This window comes from Nematolebias whitei, chromosome 17 (assembly GCF_014905685.2).
Source record: "Nematolebias whitei isolate Nwh7 chromosome 17, NemWhi1, whole genome shotgun sequence".
NCBI lineage: Eukaryota > Metazoa > Chordata > Actinopteri > Cyprinodontiformes > Rivulidae > Nematolebias > Nematolebias whitei.
In genome coordinates, this window is record NC_056514.1 from 29921739 (window position 1) to 29939242 (window position 17504).

Consider the following 17504-nt stretch of genomic DNA (forward strand, 5'->3'; position numbering starts at 1 on the left):
AAAAAAAACGAAGTCCAGATGACATGATTCAACCTTTTTTGTTGGAGTTGAATAAAGTTTGACTAATCTGGCGTGCCGTACTTAATGTGCCTTATAATCTGGCATGCCGTATGTATGAAAACAGACGCGTTCATTGATATTGTGCCTTATAATCCAAAAAAAAGTAGGCTTTTATTTTTTATTTATTTATTAACTTTTTTTATTTAACCAGGCAAATCCCATTGAGATAACAGAGCTCTTTTGCAAGGGAGGCCTGGGCCTGAAGGCAGCCTAACATGCATGTTTTTGATCTGTGGGAGGAAACTGGAGTACTCGGAGAAAACCCACGCAAGCACGAGAAGAACATGCAAACTCCACACAGAAAGACAAATTGAACCCAGGACCTTCTTGCTGTGAGGCAACAGTGCTAAACACTGAGCCACTGTGCTGCCAAATTTTTACACAAAGATGGATTTTATCTTGCGAGGTTAAATAAAAAAATCACATTCATATCTTTTGTCATTCTAGCACTTTGAAACACACATATCAACAGCAGGCAAATATAACAAGGATTATTTTTCTGTTTGTTGATCCAGCTGCTTAATAGCGGTGCAGCTTTATGTCCAAATTTCTAAGCTGCTCCAGAAATCCCTCATTTGGTGAAATGTTCCTGTTGGCGCTGACTGCTTTGATGGCGTCTGCCAGCGTCATGTGTTCATGGATCATCAGGTAGGCCAGAACCAGAGTGGACGAGCGGCTGAGCCCCATTGCACAGTGGACTAACACCTTACCTGCCAATCACGAGAAACAAAAACACACTTCCAGTGGATCACTTCAGAGCTCTGACTCTCCTTTTCTATATTTACAACCAGGCAATCAATGGATTATTGTGTCCAACATTATTCTAAATGTCCAATTTGTTCCTGCTCTGAGGATTAAAAACCATCAACATCACAGGAGAGAAAAGTACTTTTGACTTCCAGACTGAAAGTTTTCAACACAGCAAATGTTTCTGCACACTTTAATCCCTGGTTTCTTATCGGGTTTGAGGATTAGGGAGCAGAGGAGCGCGTAATTGAACTGTCTTGGCTTCTGTGTATTTCTGCCAGGGATTACCACAGACCCCCGCCACACACCGGAGCCCCCGATCGGCCAGCATGTGAAGGAGGAGGCCTCGTCTTATTACTGTCACGTCAGATACGACTTCGCTTTACATAACGGGACGCGCAGGCACAGGTCGCAAACATAATTGTGTAATTTCCATGTCCAATAAAAGTCTAGCTTTCAAATTACCACGACAATCCATTTAAAACTCATTTTCCTGACAACGGCCTGAGCCTATATGAGAAGATTACCATGGGGTGGGAGGGGGGAGATATTATCCTGATATTATGTTTAGTGTTTGATTTGCATTTTAATGAGCAATACAAGGGTGGGGGTGGGGGGGGGCTGTAATGGAAATTGATGATTCTGCTATCTGTCTGGTTTTCCTCAAGTTAAAACGATGAGCGCTCCTCACCTGTTGGCAAGCTTAAAGCATTTTTCATGAACTGGGCTGCTGGATAAAAGAAGGAGCTCAAGTCAAACGACGGCATGTCGAAAGCTTCCACTCCTTGATACGTGATGCTGGTGTCTCTGTAGAAGCTGGGCCCCGTGTTGACGTTGAATTTTCCGTCGGCAGCATTGAGCACGTGGGTGATGTGGTGAGACTGGAGTGTCCTTTTGTTTTTTGCTGCATACCTGCAAGGAAAAATATATTTTTAAAAAATGGTGTAATTTTTAGAGCTTGATGTGTTGGTAATGATTTTCAGCTACCAATGTGTCAAGTTTTTGACTCGGCGAGAGATAATCAAGCATCCGTTCAAAATATTTGACACAGTCATGTTTGTAAAATATTCAACAGGGTTTCATCAAAGTTCGTGCTCAATAATCCAGGTAAACAGATCCAACAAAGTTAAGTCAGGTCCTCTGGATGGTTTCTTTGTGCTGAAACATTTTGTCTTTCATTCAAAGGACTTCATCAGTCCGAGGAGCCACAACAAACTCTGTCCCACAAGCAGCACACTCGCATAGTGAGTTGGTGGGGGTGAGATGGGGTAGAGGCTGGGCAGCTGACTCAGGACCCGAAAGTCCCAGGCTCAATCCCCAGCCATTCCCACATGTCGTGGTGTCTCTGATTAGACACCCAATCCCCAGTTGCTCCCTGGGCACCTACATAGCTGCCCACTGCTCCACCTGGGTGTATCTCAGGTGCGATGGGTTAAATGCAGAGAACCCATTTTGCCATTGTATGGGAACATACAATGATGACAACACATAGCACTTTACTTTACTTTAGTGGGCCAAACAGTTTGATGGCGATAAGATGGTTTCTGGATTTTTACCTGGATTATTGAGCATGAACTTTGATGACCCACTTTGGCTATGGCTGCCTCAGAGGAGTTGACGAAGGAGAGGGCGGGCCCCAGAAACCATCTTAACACCATCAAACTGGTTGATCCACTAGAGTGCTTGTGGGACTGAGTTTATTGTGGCTCCTCGGACTGATGAAGTCCTTTGGATGAAAGACGAAACCTTTCAACACAAAGAAACCATCCAGATGACCTGACTGAACTTTGTTGGATTCAATAGAGCTATTTTGTTGCTTTTTTTTTTTTTTTTTTTGGTGACAGAGCAGTTAAATATTTCTCACATGTCTCCAATATAGATCCTGGGATAAACTTCATCCAGGTGGTTGCTGCTTCCTTTCTTTGTCCACATCAGTCTGTGCAGCTCTGAAGCTGAGGGGGTCTCATACCTGCCCGCTCGCACCTCGGGGCTCGCCAGGTGGCTGAGACCTCTGGGCATGTCTGGATGCTCCGCTTCTGCTCCAACAACCTGCCGGTACCAACACCACCCGTTATTAATGTGAACTTTGCAACACAGCGGCTGCTGAGGGGCATGATGGGGTTTACTGAACAAGCCTGCAGGGCAACAAGGCCTGGGGGCTAAGAGATGAGGGTCACCCTATAGCTGCGAGGGCTTTTGTTTGAAGGGGCTATTATTGACATTTCTTGTTAAGTCTCTAAACTACCACGAGACTCAGAACAACAAGCAGTTCCAGCAGTTGGGTTATCAATAACGATGATGTCATGTGTAAGCGATCCATTCCAGTTGCGCACATTCCTGTTTTTAGTGCTGTCCACGTGTGATCAGATTAACCAGGATGCATAATTTCAGGTTTGAACCATTAATCTAAATTATAACTGGAAACAGAACTAGAAACTGGAAGTTGAAGCTACAAAGGATGAGCGCCTCCCAGTGGCTGGTCTCTGTACAGTTTTTAATTCCTGTCCCTTTTTATATAAACAAGTAGAATGTAACTTGACTAAAAAAAATTAAATTCTTGGATATTGTTTGAGGCGTTGATTCATGGAGCTCTCATCTTGCTGCTGTATGATCAAGTATTTCCTTTATATGTTGAATTTCAACTAATATTAAAATTTTATATGCGAAGAACTCAACCAGGGCGCTTGCGTGATTTGCTTTAAAAGACGTTTGCATTGCTTAAATATTTTGAGCTTAAATACATCAAATGATTTTTTTTTTTTTTTTTTTGCTTGAATTAATATATGCATTTATATCCATGTAAGGCACTATATGTTGTCTTAAAAAAAATTTTTTTTTTCTTTATACTTGTTTTAAACAACATTTGCACCAGTGAGCAGTTTTAGGCAGCATCTCTTGTCTTTTATAAATGTTTGAAAACTTTAATGAAAACATCAATTTCACTTAATTAAAGTGAGGACATCCTCTTAGGTAATGAAGAAATAAAACAAATGTAGAGTCTTTGGAAGAATTATCACCTATTAGGCCTACTACGGTGTATATAATTTAAATATAGACTTCAGTTTTGCCAATAAGTACATTCAACATTTGCACAAGATCACATAATTATAATGTGAACTCATAATCCTCTCTGTTTTTTATGTTATTTGCAATTCAGCAGCTCTTGGTGGATTTATTTGTCTCCAGAGATGCCAAAAATTAGTATTCAAGGACTGTAAACAGCTTTTTATTTCCTGTTGGCAGGTCTAACCTGCGACTTTAGAGCTTTAGAGACTTTTACTATACATACTGTATACATTAGCATCCATTTAGGTATGCGTGCTATTGTGCTCAGGGCTGAGGATGTACAAGTGATGTGTATTCATTGTTACAGCTTCTTATTTGCATTTTTCCCATGTGTGAAGATATAATTTGGCTCGCAGGGTTTTGGAGGCTTTTAGTCCTCCAGGATGAGTCACCGAGACCAAATCTGTTTCGGTGACCTTTTGTTAAGCTGCTGTGGCATATGGAGGTTGCACATCACGATGGCTGTCTGCGTCTCTGCTTATGATTGTTTTGTGTGTGTTACTTTTAGAGTAAATGCATGAAAAGCCTCAAATGACCCAGTTCATGCTCGGAGTGTGTGTGTGAGCACTGAAAGCCAGGGTGAAGTGCATCTTTATACAACACGAGCCGTACCTGGAGGCTCTTCTTTCTCCTCATTGATCTAGGAATTCAGCCCTTCCCTCCCTCCCACAGTCAGGGGCAGAGAACTGATTTCCCTGGTGCATATGCTCTGCTTTCACAGCCTCCCCCTTAGGCTAACCTGTCCTTCCTGCTCCACTTTTGTGTAATTAAAGATACTTCTTATGGGAAAGCGCCTGCAGTTAACATGGAGGGCAAATGAAAATGTCTTTTTTTACCTCCTCGGGCCCTCTTTGTGGTAGTGTTATGAATTTCACCTTCCTTTTCGGCCTTTCAGATGTGATTCATCTGGATTAAAGGACAGCACAATAATCCTTTAGGAAATGCTCTTTGGATTACCGGTAGTTTAGTTTGCAAACAAACCCACACCATACAATAAAAACATCCTGTATTAAGTGATAAATATTCTCCAACTCACCGTCTCTCCCTCGGCTGAAATCGCTGCTTTTTATCGTCTCTCGGTTCCAAAGCTACATCTAGGTCGGCAGCACAACTGTCTGCGTTCTCCTTGGTAATCTACCCTGCAACCCTTTTTTGCTATTTTAACATCTGAATCACATCCCAAAATAATTCTGGCACCATCTTCTACGTTCCTTAAAGGTTGAACAAGCTGCCAGTACAGGAAGCAAGAGAGGACACAGCTTTTTTTTTTCAAAGCAAGAAAATTAGATCAGTTGTGCTTTGCTTTAGGATTTTTATTTTTAATTTTTATCCTTTTTTTTTTTCTCTCTGCAGTGAAATGTTTTTAACTTAGCTTTTTGATCAAGGATGGGGTCTCTCCTTTGCGTATTTCAAGATCATTTAATGGTTATTTATCAGACAATGGTAATAATACAGTTTGAGACGGCTCTGACAAGCTCAAAGCACAAAAGAAAAAGGCAATTTTTACAATTCATTGCAAATGTTTCATCTTTAATATACATTTATTATATACACAAATTTCATATTGCATGACGTAAAGGCTGAAACATTATTTCTGCTGAAATAAAACCACAATTATATTCTGTATTAGACTATCCTAAAGACAATGTTCTGCCCGTATCGTAAAAACTGGAGGTGTTTTTCTAAATTTGAAAGGCTAAATGATGTTTATTTAACCTACTATAAAATTACAATAAAATTCCTAACTGGTATAAATCATTGCTGACAAGTTCTGATTAAAATAAAATGAGCTGTTGGTGTTACAGAAGATTTCATGGACAACCGAAGGACTTGAAGCTTTTTGATGCACAGCAGTCAACTCAAAAACAAAACGAACAAAAAAATTCTCTGAGCATGGACGTATCTGAAAGATGTTCCAGTCTGGTTCTCTTTTTAGAGACAAAACAGTTTGACAACGTTTGACGCTCTGCAAAACATAATTCATAATAAAATTGGGTCCTTTCTTTTGTAAGAAAGAAGTAAAGAAAAATAATCTTATTAGCTTAAAAGCTATAAAGTCATGAATCTGAGCAGCTGTTTGTTTTTCTTCTTGAGATAATTTGTTATTTTGTTAAGACATTTCTTTATTTAAATTAACCAATTTATTAAAACAAGCTTGTTTGTCTTAATTGTGATATGATGGCATGAATTTGTCCCATTTTTGTCTTTTTAATGGTACTTCTGCTTGTATTCAGAAACAAACAATATCAACTACGTAGCCTGTTAGCTTGCTAACTAGTTTATTTGCTAATATTGAACAGGTCCAGTTAGCCCTTCTCATATTACCTGTGTTTTCCAGCATCTTCACTGCAAATACATACCTAAGGACGTTAAATTATCTATGCTTTTGTTCCTGTTGCTGTTAGCACATAACAGTACTTCGACCTCTTTACAGACATGAATGCCAGTGTTTCCCCTCCATTATACAAGCTGCTCCGCCCTGCCCCGCCCTGCCCCGCCCTGCCCCGCCCACGGAACCGAGAGCACGTCTACCAAACTCCCCCACCCCTGTCGACTACTGTCGGTATTGAAGTAGCACGGGGCGCAATACAAACGAGCTAGCAAAAATGCAACTGACGTACCTGCTCTGCTATCACCCCCGCCCTCCGTTGAAAATTAGCAATGTAGCGCTAAGTTAGCAGGCGGGCAACACAGATGTGACATCCACCACCCCCCTGACAAAAAATAATAATACCAGGAGCAAACCGCCAACGGCGCTGATCTAGGGGAAACACTTAATGCACATGCTTGATGTCAGTATTTTGCAATGCATTATGGTCCAGATATATTCATGCCTACGTCTGCTTCTTTGAAATGCATTTAGTGTAAAAAAAAAATATTCACGTCTACCTCAGGTTTCAGCTGCTCTGCAGTCATTTTGACATCTGGCATCACTGCACGTTGAGGACACAATGTAAAATACCAATACAGTGATCCCTCACTTATAGCGGGGGTTACGTTCCAAAAAACCCCGCAGTAGGTGAAAATACATGAAGTAGCAGCATTATATTTTATTATTTATAAATATTTAAGGCTTTATAAACCCTTCAGTGTTTTCCCTACCATTATACAAGCAGGACGCCCCACCCTGTCAACAGAACTGAGCGCACCGCCTACTGAACCAATCTGTGCGTTGAACCAACCTACCCCATTTGCCGGCACTGACATAGCGCTAAGATAGCGGTGTGCAACAGGTGCTCTAGCTAAAAAGCTAAAGGCAATGTTCACACTTTCTTTTCCCTCACGCTGAAACGCCACCCCCATGCTCAAACTGTCGGCTCAAACTGTCGGCGCAAACAGCGCGCAGCTCAGACACGTCTCCGTGTCCCCACCCCCCCTCCCCGCTGTCACGGACAAGATGAGCGCTCTGCCATGGCAAGTTATCAAGTGATATAGTGAAGCTGCAAAAAGTGAACTGTAATACAGTCGGGGACTACTGTATAACTAATTTATAAATACGTTTGTGTGTAAAAGTCAGCAAAAAGCAGGTGCAAAGGAGCAAAAGACCAGAGCTGACCACTGATCTTGAATACGTAGCTATGAATGTAGTGCCCAACTTTACACATGCGCATCAGCAATAAAAAGGTCAATTGTGCAATTGGAGTGACAGTGTGATTTTGGAGAATTCTCTAATTAATCAGCCTCGTGTCGCGCAACACAATGAAAGGAGGTCAAAATGATTCGCCAAAGTTCGATACGTTGATTCTAACCACTGCAAGGACTCTTCAATTTGACCTCCATTTAACATATTTCAGTCTAATATACCAAGTTATGAAGAACCCCTCTTGTAAAAGCATTCCAATTGATTTGCATGGTGGTGACAGTTTCATGTTTTATGGGATGTTTTCAAACAGGAGATTTAGAAAAATTCATCAATATTGAGGAATAGCTGAGCAGGCTCCAAGTATCCTTGAGGAACACATGCCCCAGAGCTTTCAGAACCTCAAGCTCATCTCAAAACCTCCCAACAAGCTTAAAGTTACAGAGAAGACCAGCAGATGATCCCCACAAGACTGAAGACCGTAAAGCTCTGTTTCTGTACGACATGCCAATCCTCTTTTTTTAGTTCAACATGCTAACGTTCTGAAGTGCAGGTATGTTAAACTGAGTCTCAACAAAATTCTCTCAGTTGTTGAACCAAACTCTGTAACGATGGACTTTTCGTAGAAGTGCCTTGGTTTGGACAACCGGGTCAACAAACAGCTTTACAGCATCGCTCCAAGAAACCACACAGCCGTGCGGCCGGGCGGTGTAAACACTTCTGGATCACAGGATCTGGCACGATTTCTTTTTCTTTGTCAGCTGAAGATCCAGATCCAGCAGCAAAGCCAGGAAATTTCTATTGGGGTAAATGGCCCTCTTCTGGATTAGTTTCTGCAACGCCTGTTTGAGCGGAAGGCGGTGGTAGATCATGAGGTAGGCCAGTACCAAGGTCGACGAGCGGCTCATTCCCATGATGCAGTGCACTAGTACCTTCCCTGAAGAACAAAGCAAAGGAAGAAAAAGGGAAAGATTAGTAAGAGCCTCATTAATATCATACATGACTGCCCGTCTCACACCGTGGACTGTCTCTTTTTCTGTTTTGATCTAAAAATAGAGCCAACACTTCCAAGACTTTGTTCATTTAAGGTCCCTTTGCAGACAGGCCGACTGTCTCATTAATCCCAACTCGTCTTCTGCTTGATAGCTTCTTTCAAAGAAGCTATTATATACCGGTACTTGAAGTCTGCAAGGTAAGACTCTTATTACTGCCAGCTGAAAATGCATTTGTACCCCAGTACAAGCTGTTACACTGCGGTGACAGGTGGCACTGAAAGAGCAGCACGATGTGAGACTTTGAGCAGAGGTTAACCCTATTAAGGCTTTTACAGAGTGAAATGAAAAATCTGGTAAGTAGGGAAAACTCTTACCACCAGGTGACTTCAGCGCTTTATGAATAAAATCGGCTGCAGGCTGGAAGTAAACATCCAGATCAAAGTGAGTTGAGTCATCGGCTGGAATGCCAAAATACACAAAGTCGTTGCCATAAAAGCTTCGGTTCCCCATGCTGCCTCGCTTGGAGTGAGCAGCGTTTAACACATGAGTTATACCTAATTTCAGCAGGGCAGCCTTGTTTTGGGCTACTGCCCTGGCAAGACAGAAACAGAAAGAAGTTCAAGACTTGTGTGGGACGCATACAGAGATTTATTTTGCCAGAATGAGTCGATATGCGGAAGGAGTTACTTCAAATACTTTTTGCAGTAGTACAACATGACTGGCAGAGCAAATGTGGTAATTCTTAATAAATGAAACTCATACTTACACATTTCCTATGTATACATTTGGCCACACTTCATCAATTTGATTGAGGTGTAGCTTACAAGAGTCCAAAACTTTCTGCAGGTCCTTCACAGTCAGATATTCTTTTCTCTTGTCTTTCAGGGTCGGCATTTTTAAGTCCAAATCGCTTGTCTTGGATCAGTTGCCGGCTGAAGTGTTTGTCTTATTACAGCCGTCTCGGTGTTTCTCCGGCTCCGGTTGATCAGAACAAGCAGCTGTCGCTGGACAGTTACCCTATCTGGTGCCCAACAGCATGTAGTCTTACTCGTACAGAGGGCAGAGCAACAAACACGCTGCCTTTCCACACGACTCTCATTTAATAAACTTCAAATGAATTAGTTCATAAAGTGGTGATAATAGTGTGAATGTTTATGAAGCATTCACACTATTGTGATGCTTTTTTTTTCTTCCATATTTCTGCATCTTTCTTGTTCCACAATTTTTGTGCTATTTCAACAAATCTTACATCAAAACGTTCTTATCTTTCAGAACAATCCTGCCATGACTTTTGGTATTGGTGCAACTTTAGCTTTTTGAAATATTTAGCCTTTTCTGCCACTTTTTCCCTCATAGGAAATTAAATGAGCTCATTTTACATCCTTCAAATCTTTAGATCTGTTTACAACCTTTTACTGCTCCTTTCACATTTTGTTCTCTTTCAGCTTCCTTGTGCAAATTTAAACTTTTTTCAGCTACTTTCAGTTAATTTCAGCCATTATTCCAACTGTGTTGTGCTCCTTTTACATTATTTCTGCTAACTAGAGCATTTTTGTGCTTCTTCTAACATCTTTCTGCTAATTTCAGCTTGTTATGCTCCTTTCAGCTTATTTCTGCAAGTTTCAGATTTTTCTATAGCTGTTTTTAAGCTAATTCAAGCTTTTTCAGCTAATTCCACATTTTTGCACTCATTTCAACTTTTTCTGCCTAATTCAGCAAAACGTGCTTGCACCACTTCCTTCTGATAACTTCAGCTTCTTTCTGCTTTTTTAGCTACTCTTCAGCTGGGTTTTTTTTTGTGTGCTAATTTCAGCTTTTGTCAGATAATTTCCACTTCTTCATGTTCATTTCTGCTTCTTTCAGCCTAATTGGACAAACGTGTTTTTTCTGCTTTCTTCAGCAAATTTGTCTTGTTCTATCTTTGCAGCTACTTTTTTTTTAATTAATTAATTTTTAGCATTTGTGCTGTTTTTAGATAATTTCCACTTTGTGCTCATTTCTGCTTCTTTCAGCCTAATTAACTTATTTCTATTAATTTCAGCTTGTTATGCTCCTTTCAGCTGATTTCTGCTAGTTTCTGTTTTTTCAGCTACTATTTAGCTGTGTTATGCTAATTTTAGCTTTTTCTACATTTTTTTGCACTCATTTAAACGTTTTTTCAGCCCAATTCAGCTAAAATGTTCTCTCTCCACTTCCTCCTGGTAATTTAAGTTTTCTTTCTGACTTTTTAGCTACTTTTCAACTGTTTTTTTTTTTTGTTGTTGTTGTTGCAATTTTCAGCTTTTCTTTCAGATAATTTCCACTTTTTTGTGCTCATTTCTGCTTCTTTCAGTAAACGTGCTCTTTGTGTTTTCTTCTGCTAAAATAAACTTGTTCTACATTTTCAGCTACTTTTCTGATATTGAAGCTAATTTAAGCTGTTTTTCAACAAGTTCTTAAGCAGTAAGCTTTCACACTGTATGCAGGAAATGCAGTTTCTCTAGTTGAATGTAATTATTGTTAAAGTTCACAGCTGATACTGGATACACTCCAACATTTATGGAACAAATGTTCAAGCAGCTTTGCACGGCTCGTTAAGTGTCCTGATATCAAATATGATCTTTAGCGATGGCTGGACGTGACTATATGAGGCTTCATGCTCTGTCGATGTTACTCTTTTAGTTGCACGTCAGTTTCCAGCATTTTAGCTCTAAAACTGAAAAAAAAGTAATTAACGCCACAAAATGTACTTTTCTCATCTCTTTTCATTAGGACTGTATGTAAAATGTGTGTGTGTTGTAAAATACCAGAAGTAATGCTGCGTGCAGAATCAGTCGATGCATAACTCCGGGTCATTTTTGACCTGGAGAAAGTTATTGACTGATTTTTAAAGATGCTTCTGCTCAGTGTAATGAAACTAATCCCATCTGAAATGTAGGCTGCAGGAAACGATATATTCAATATGTTTCATAAGTATTCATGAAGTTTTTTTCTTCTTTTTTTTTTCAAGTGAAAGTACAGCTTTGGAAGTGTTTTGAATGTGTTTCCGTGAAAAACAAGAACAGTCTTTCTCAGAAAATGAGCTTTGCAGAATTCATGCGGCAAGAAATTGCTTTTGTTTTCGACAGAAAGAAAATCTTTTTTTTCTTCTTCAGACATTCTTTAAGACGGCAGACGTTTAATTTGAACATTTCCATGTATTTTAAGTGGCTCGTTAAAAATACTATATCAATTTTTTTTTAAGTTTGTACAAATTGTGAACATTTTTAATTATTATTATTGTTTGTTTTTTTTGCAACATCTTGGGTGAACTTGACAGAAAAACATTGAATCCATTTGATCTTTCAGACATCCTGCGAACATTTTGCAACTCAGATTGTTTTATATTACTGAATATTACAGATTACTCACCAAGTATAGATGAAGAATTTTGGATGCACAACACCCGATTTGAAAACGACCAACAGAAATATTATTTTCATTCCTTTAACCAAACTTTATTTGTAGTCTAGAGTCATTTCTTTAGTTTATTTATTCATTTTCTTGCTCCTTATGGAGTCCGAAAATATTTAAATATATATATTTTTATGTACATACTGTATGCTTCTGCAGAATGATGGACTAAAATCAATAGCCTGAATGCACCAGATATTTACAGAAAAATAAAATAAAATAAAAACATGCAGCTGTTCACACTTGCAGATATTCAGTTAGGTCAGTTTTGTCTTTATCGATCACAGGGACTCACCGTCAAACCAGATACCAAGACAACAAAAAACTTTATTAAATTTAACAAGAGAAACCGCCTTTTTGTGTTTTGTGAAAACACAGCTTGAATTCTGAGTGCTAAATTATTTTACTGAAATTTGCTAAAAAAGCTGAAACTGAATTGTTGAGGCTAAAAGAAGCAGAATGCTAATTTAAAGCTAAAAACAGATTGCTATTTAAAAGGAACTTAATGCTAGCTAAAAGTCAAATATAGCAATAGTCTAGCTAAAATCCAAAGGTACAAAATAAGCTAAATGTTTGCTGGAAGCAGCAAAAGATTAGCAAATCGCTAGCTAAAAACTACTTTTCTTTCGGCTGCTCCCTTCCTCAGGGGTCACCACACTGAACTAACTTAAAGACATGGCAAGTATTTTTTACGCCGGATGCCCTTCCTGCCGAGCTACCACAGCCCTCTGTGTGGAGCAGAGGGCTGCCATGTAGGGCACCCAGGGGAGCAGACGGTGAGCGTTAAGGGCCTTGCTCAAGGGTTCACCTTTCCCACCCACATTTTGATGTTATTGGTCTGGGGTCAAACAAGTGACCTTCTCACCTTCTCTAACCTCTGCCCCACCACTTCCAACGCCTGCATAATACAGAAAAGTACAACAACAAAAAAAACTAGCTAAGACAGTCAAAAGACTAGCTAGAAGCTAAAAGCTAAAATCAGCAAAACAAAAGCTATACATCTAAAAGAAGCATAAGACAAGACCAGAATGTTTCCAAAAGAACATTTTCAAAGAAACTGAAGAGATTTTCTGTGTATTTCAATGGGATTTTTTTTCATTTGAAATACAATTAAACATTTTGAACAGTACTATAGTTACAATAAAACACAACTCACAGCACCCATCTCCTGGATGAGCTGCATGTTTCGAGACATGAGCAGCTAAAATAGCACAAAGTCAAAGCAGTAAACAAGAAAACAATAAGGTGAATGCTGACTCATGCAGTAAAAACAAGTAAAAGGACAATAAAATAAACACAAAAAGCACAGCTGGCTCTGTTCAAATCAAAAGTTAAACCTTAAAGCAAAGATTTAAAAGTCTCTACAGCTCCATTTGTGCGTAAACAGAAAGGTAAATTGTTTCATAAATGTAATTAGCTACATTCCAATAAAAGCACCTCACCGCTCCCTCCCTCTTTAATTCTTGTGGAAGCTGCTGTATTTTGTTAATGTGTTTCTGCTTGTTGGCTTCATTTAAAAATAAATCCATCCATCCATCCATCCATTATCTTGACCCGTTTATTCCATTTTTGGGTCACGGGGGTCGCTGGTGCCCATGTCCAGCAATCACTGTGCGAGGGGCGGGGTACACCCTGGACGGGTCGCAAGTCCATCACAGGGCCACATGGAGACAAACGAGACAAACAACCATTCACTCTCTCACTCACACCTAGGGACAATTTAGAGTTACCAATCAGCCTAACATGCATGTTTTTGGTCTGTGGGAGGAAACCAGAGTACCCGGAGAAAACCCACGCATGCACGGAGAGAACATGCAAACTCCACCCAGAAAGGCCCCTGGACCGGGGTTTGAACCAAGGACCTGCTCGCTGAGAGGCAGCAGCTCTACCAGTTGCGCCACCATGCTGCCCGCTAAAAAACATGTAGCTGAAAAAGCTCAAATTTGCGTAAAACAGCTAAATAGTAACTGAAATACAAGAAAAAGTTGAAACTAGCTGAAAAAGCGGAAAGGAGCATAACAAGCTGAAATGATCATAAAGAAGTTAATTATGCTGAAAGTAGCAGAAATTGCCAAGAAAAACTTGAATTTATCTGAAAACAGATGAAATTAGCTAAATGTTCACAAAGTAGCTGAAAAGGTAGAACAAGCTTAAATTAGCAGAAGAAAGTAGAATGAACACGTTTTCCCATTTAAACTGAAAGAAGCAGAAATTAGCGCAAAAAGTAGAAGTTATCTGGAAAATGTGAAATTAGCAATAAACATCTGAAAGGTAGCTAAAAGCAAAGAAGCTGAAATTACAAGAAGTCGAGAACACATTTTTGCTGAAATTGGCTGAAAAAAGTTTAAGTGAGTGCAAAAAATGTGGAGTTAGTTGAAAAAGCTTAAATTAGCATAAAACAGCTATATATCGGCTGAAATTTTAGAAAAGCTGAAACTTGCATAAATAAGCTGAAAGAAGCACATCAAGTTGAAATTGGCAGAAATAAGTTAGAAGAAGCACAAAAAATGTTGTAGTTAGCAGAGAGAAACTGAAAGAAGCTGAACCAGATCAAAATGTCAAAGAAGCAGTAAAAGGTTGTAAACAGATCTAAAGATTTAAATGAGCTCAATTCATTTGTGGCAGAAAAGGCTAAATATTTCAAAAAGCTAAAGTTGCACCAATACCAAAAGTCATAGCACGCATCTCCTGAAAGAGCTGAACGTTTTAATGTACGATTTGTTAAAATAGCTTGAAAACATCGGGACGAGAATCGTGTCGAAAACTACACAGAAGAAAAATGGATCACAATAGTGTGAATGACTTGACCTTTAAATGAGTGTTTCCACATTTATTATGAACTGAAATAAGCCTTTTAGATGATAGGGTTGAATTTTCAGCACTCTGATCTCCTTTTGGACGTCCCCTGACAACATGAAGGTGCAAACACGCTGCATGATTCTCATCAAACAGCATCAGAGAGGAAACACTTGTGCAGTCAAAGTCCGGCGTCTCCCTCCACCGTGCTTTATTTATCATCAGGAAAACTCCTTCTCAGGTTGCACTCTGCTCACGTAGCTGAAGTCTTGTGCAGTTTCACGTCCAAAGCACAAAGCTGTCTGAGGAAACCGCTGTTTGGGAAAATCCACCTGTGCTCTTTGACCTTCCCGATCGCCTCTACGAGGGTGAAGCGGTGGTGGATCATCAGGTAGGCCAGGACGAGAGAGGCCGACCTGCTCACTCCGACTGCGCAGTGAACCAAAACTCGAGCTGAAGAAGGAGGAGATGCAGTGAACGCATGCAGCATTTTGATGATTGACTTGTGTAAAAGCTGACAGTGAGGATTTACCACCGCCTGCGTCGAGTGCGTTCCGAATATAGTCTGCAGCCGGGACGAAATAACCGGAAAGATCAAAGGTCGGCGAGTCGTCTGCAGGGACTCCGTAATAATCCACAGAGGGCCCGTAGAAGTCACGACTCCCCTGACAGTGCATCCTCCCGTGAGCTGCGTTCACAACATGAGTAATTCCCAGCTTCCAGAGACTGTAGCGATCACTGGCAGCTGACCTGCAAAGGAACAACAAAAGGCAAATACATTTACAGCTGATTTTAAAGCTTAAATTAGCCCGGAGCTAATTAACACTCACATGTCCCCAATGAAGAGGTTAGGCCACACTTCATCCAGATGGTACCCAAATCTTTTCCCGCCGTACAAAACCTTCTGCAGCTCTTTAACAGGAGACGCACAACCGCTGCCCTGCATATTATTCATTTCTGATTAAATCAAGACTGCATTTATTTACTCACAAACTTTGAAGCTAAAACTTGGCTGAGGCCACGCTGCTACAGGCAGAGACAGGTGCCCGAGTTCTAAAATTAAAGCAGTGACCCGTCTTCTAAATGTCACATTTACATCTCTAAGTCTGTATAAATGACTTGTTTTGATGCTCACAGGTTCGTTCATTTTGTTGCCCTAAAATAAGTAGCAATCACATGCTTATAGTAGAACAAAATACAATTTTTTGTCAAATAAATAGATTCCAACCTGTAGCAAAATGTACCCGTACAATCAGTACATGTCTGTACTAACTGAACATTCAGTTTCAGTTTAATCTAAGATCCAAGTTAAATTACTTCAAAAATAATTATTTTTAAGAAACACTGCATCCAGTCCAATGCCAGTTGTTCAGTGTTATTTACTGAGAGTTCGTTAATCTGACAGCTTGTGAGTAATGGCTGTCCTTTAGTCTTGTACGCGATGGCAGACTCCTGCATCGTCTGCCTGTGGGTAACAGATGGAAGAGTCCTTGTGCTGTAATGACGCTTTACGCAGACATCGGCGGTGGTAGATGTTCTGGATGGTGTGGAGACTGCTACCAGTGACGTCCTCTGCAGTTTGCACCATCCTCTGTAGAGCTTTCAGGCTCTGGCTGGTGCAGTGACACATAGAAGGTCACATAGGCCTGCAGAGCTCAGTGTTTTCATTTTCATCTAAAGGTAGAAACTAGAAGTTTTTACTTATTTACAGGATAGTTATTTTTTGTCCCAAAATGTAAAAAATATGAAAAAATGTTGAAATTCATTATTGATTGTTAGTTTTAAAATGCCACACTGGTCAGAAAAGTCTCTTCCAACTAACGCAAAGTGGCCCATGGGCCGCCACTTGATCATTACAGTTGTAGCAGGTTTCGTGGCTCTAGGCTCTTTTTTAATTGAATAAATAAAGGGGCAGAAATGGCTCTTTTGATCTAAAAGGTTGCAGATTACGGTGGCCCTAAGATGTAAATTAACAAAATTTAAAAAAAGGGAATTACATTAAGCCAAAGCAGAAGTGGCCCAAGTGGAAGCGGCCAGAATCACAATAGAAAAACAGAAATATATTTGAAAAAAACGGAATGACATTTGAAAAAACAGAATTACATTAAGCAAAACGGGATTTTTTTTTTTAACTTTATTAACAGCATAAAACCGAACAACAGAACAATATACAGTGCATCCTGATGCATGCTCAATAATCCAGGTAGAAAAATCTAAAAAAGTAAAGTCAGGTCCTCTGGAGGCCTCCATGTTCAACTGTCCCCCTCTTATAATGCTGTTATTGTTAGTATCACTCAGCCTCCTGTGAATAGTAAGCAGACATCAGGGTGCTAACAATCCATCATTAGGCTGATGGTCCTCCTTGATCATGTGAACGGCTGGGTTTGAATGTCAACAACAAACTGGTTGATTCATTATGAGAAGGTGTTATTTATAAGACTGAGTTTATTACAGCTCCTCAGACTGAAGAAGTATTTTGGATGAAAGACGAAACGTTTCTACAATTTTTTATTTTTGTTGTTGTTGTTTGAGAGGACCTGACTTAACTTTTTTTAAATATACAGTACACACATCTCCGTTTTGTGTGTACTGTATATTGTTCTCTTGTTTGGTTTTATGCTATTAATAAAGTAAAAAAAAAAAAAAAAGATTCCTGTTTGGTTTAATGTAATTCCGTTTTTTCTAATGTGATTCCGTTTTTTCTAATGTGATTCCGTTTTTTTTTCTAATGTGATTCTGTTTTTTTCTAATGTGATTCCGTTTTTTTCTAATGTAATTCTGTTTTTTCTAATGTGATTCCATTTTTTTCTAATGTGATTCTGTTTTTT

General features: G+C 39.7%; 2 protein-coding genes across 2 annotated transcripts; both read right to left on the reverse strand.

Annotated features, from left to right (window-relative positions):
* Nucleotides 1-579: 579 nt before the first annotated feature.
* Nucleotides 580-3031, reverse strand: LOC119423681 (dual specificity phosphatase DUPD1-like). Its single transcript, XM_037691087.1, has 3 exons — nt 2672-3031; nt 1499-1719; nt 580-770 (listed from the first exon to the last, which is right to left on the reverse strand). Exons 1-3 carry the CDS (start codon nt 2824-2826, stop codon nt 580-582), a joined length of 567 nt encoding a protein of 188 aa, XP_037547015.1. The 5' UTR covers nt 2827-3031.
* Nucleotides 3032-8178: 5147 nt separating this feature from the next.
* On the reverse strand, nt 8179-15631 carry LOC119423509 (dual specificity protein phosphatase PHS1-like). The gene is made up of 7 exons (XM_037690906.1): nt 15507-15631; nt 15209-15426; nt 14934-15129; nt 12756-12778; nt 9215-9326; nt 8823-9040; nt 8179-8390 (listed from the first exon to the last, which is right to left on the reverse strand). Exons 1-7 carry the CDS (start codon nt 15629-15631, stop codon nt 8179-8181), a joined length of 1104 nt encoding a protein of 367 aa, XP_037546834.1.
* Nucleotides 15632-17504: the final 1873 nt, after the last annotated feature.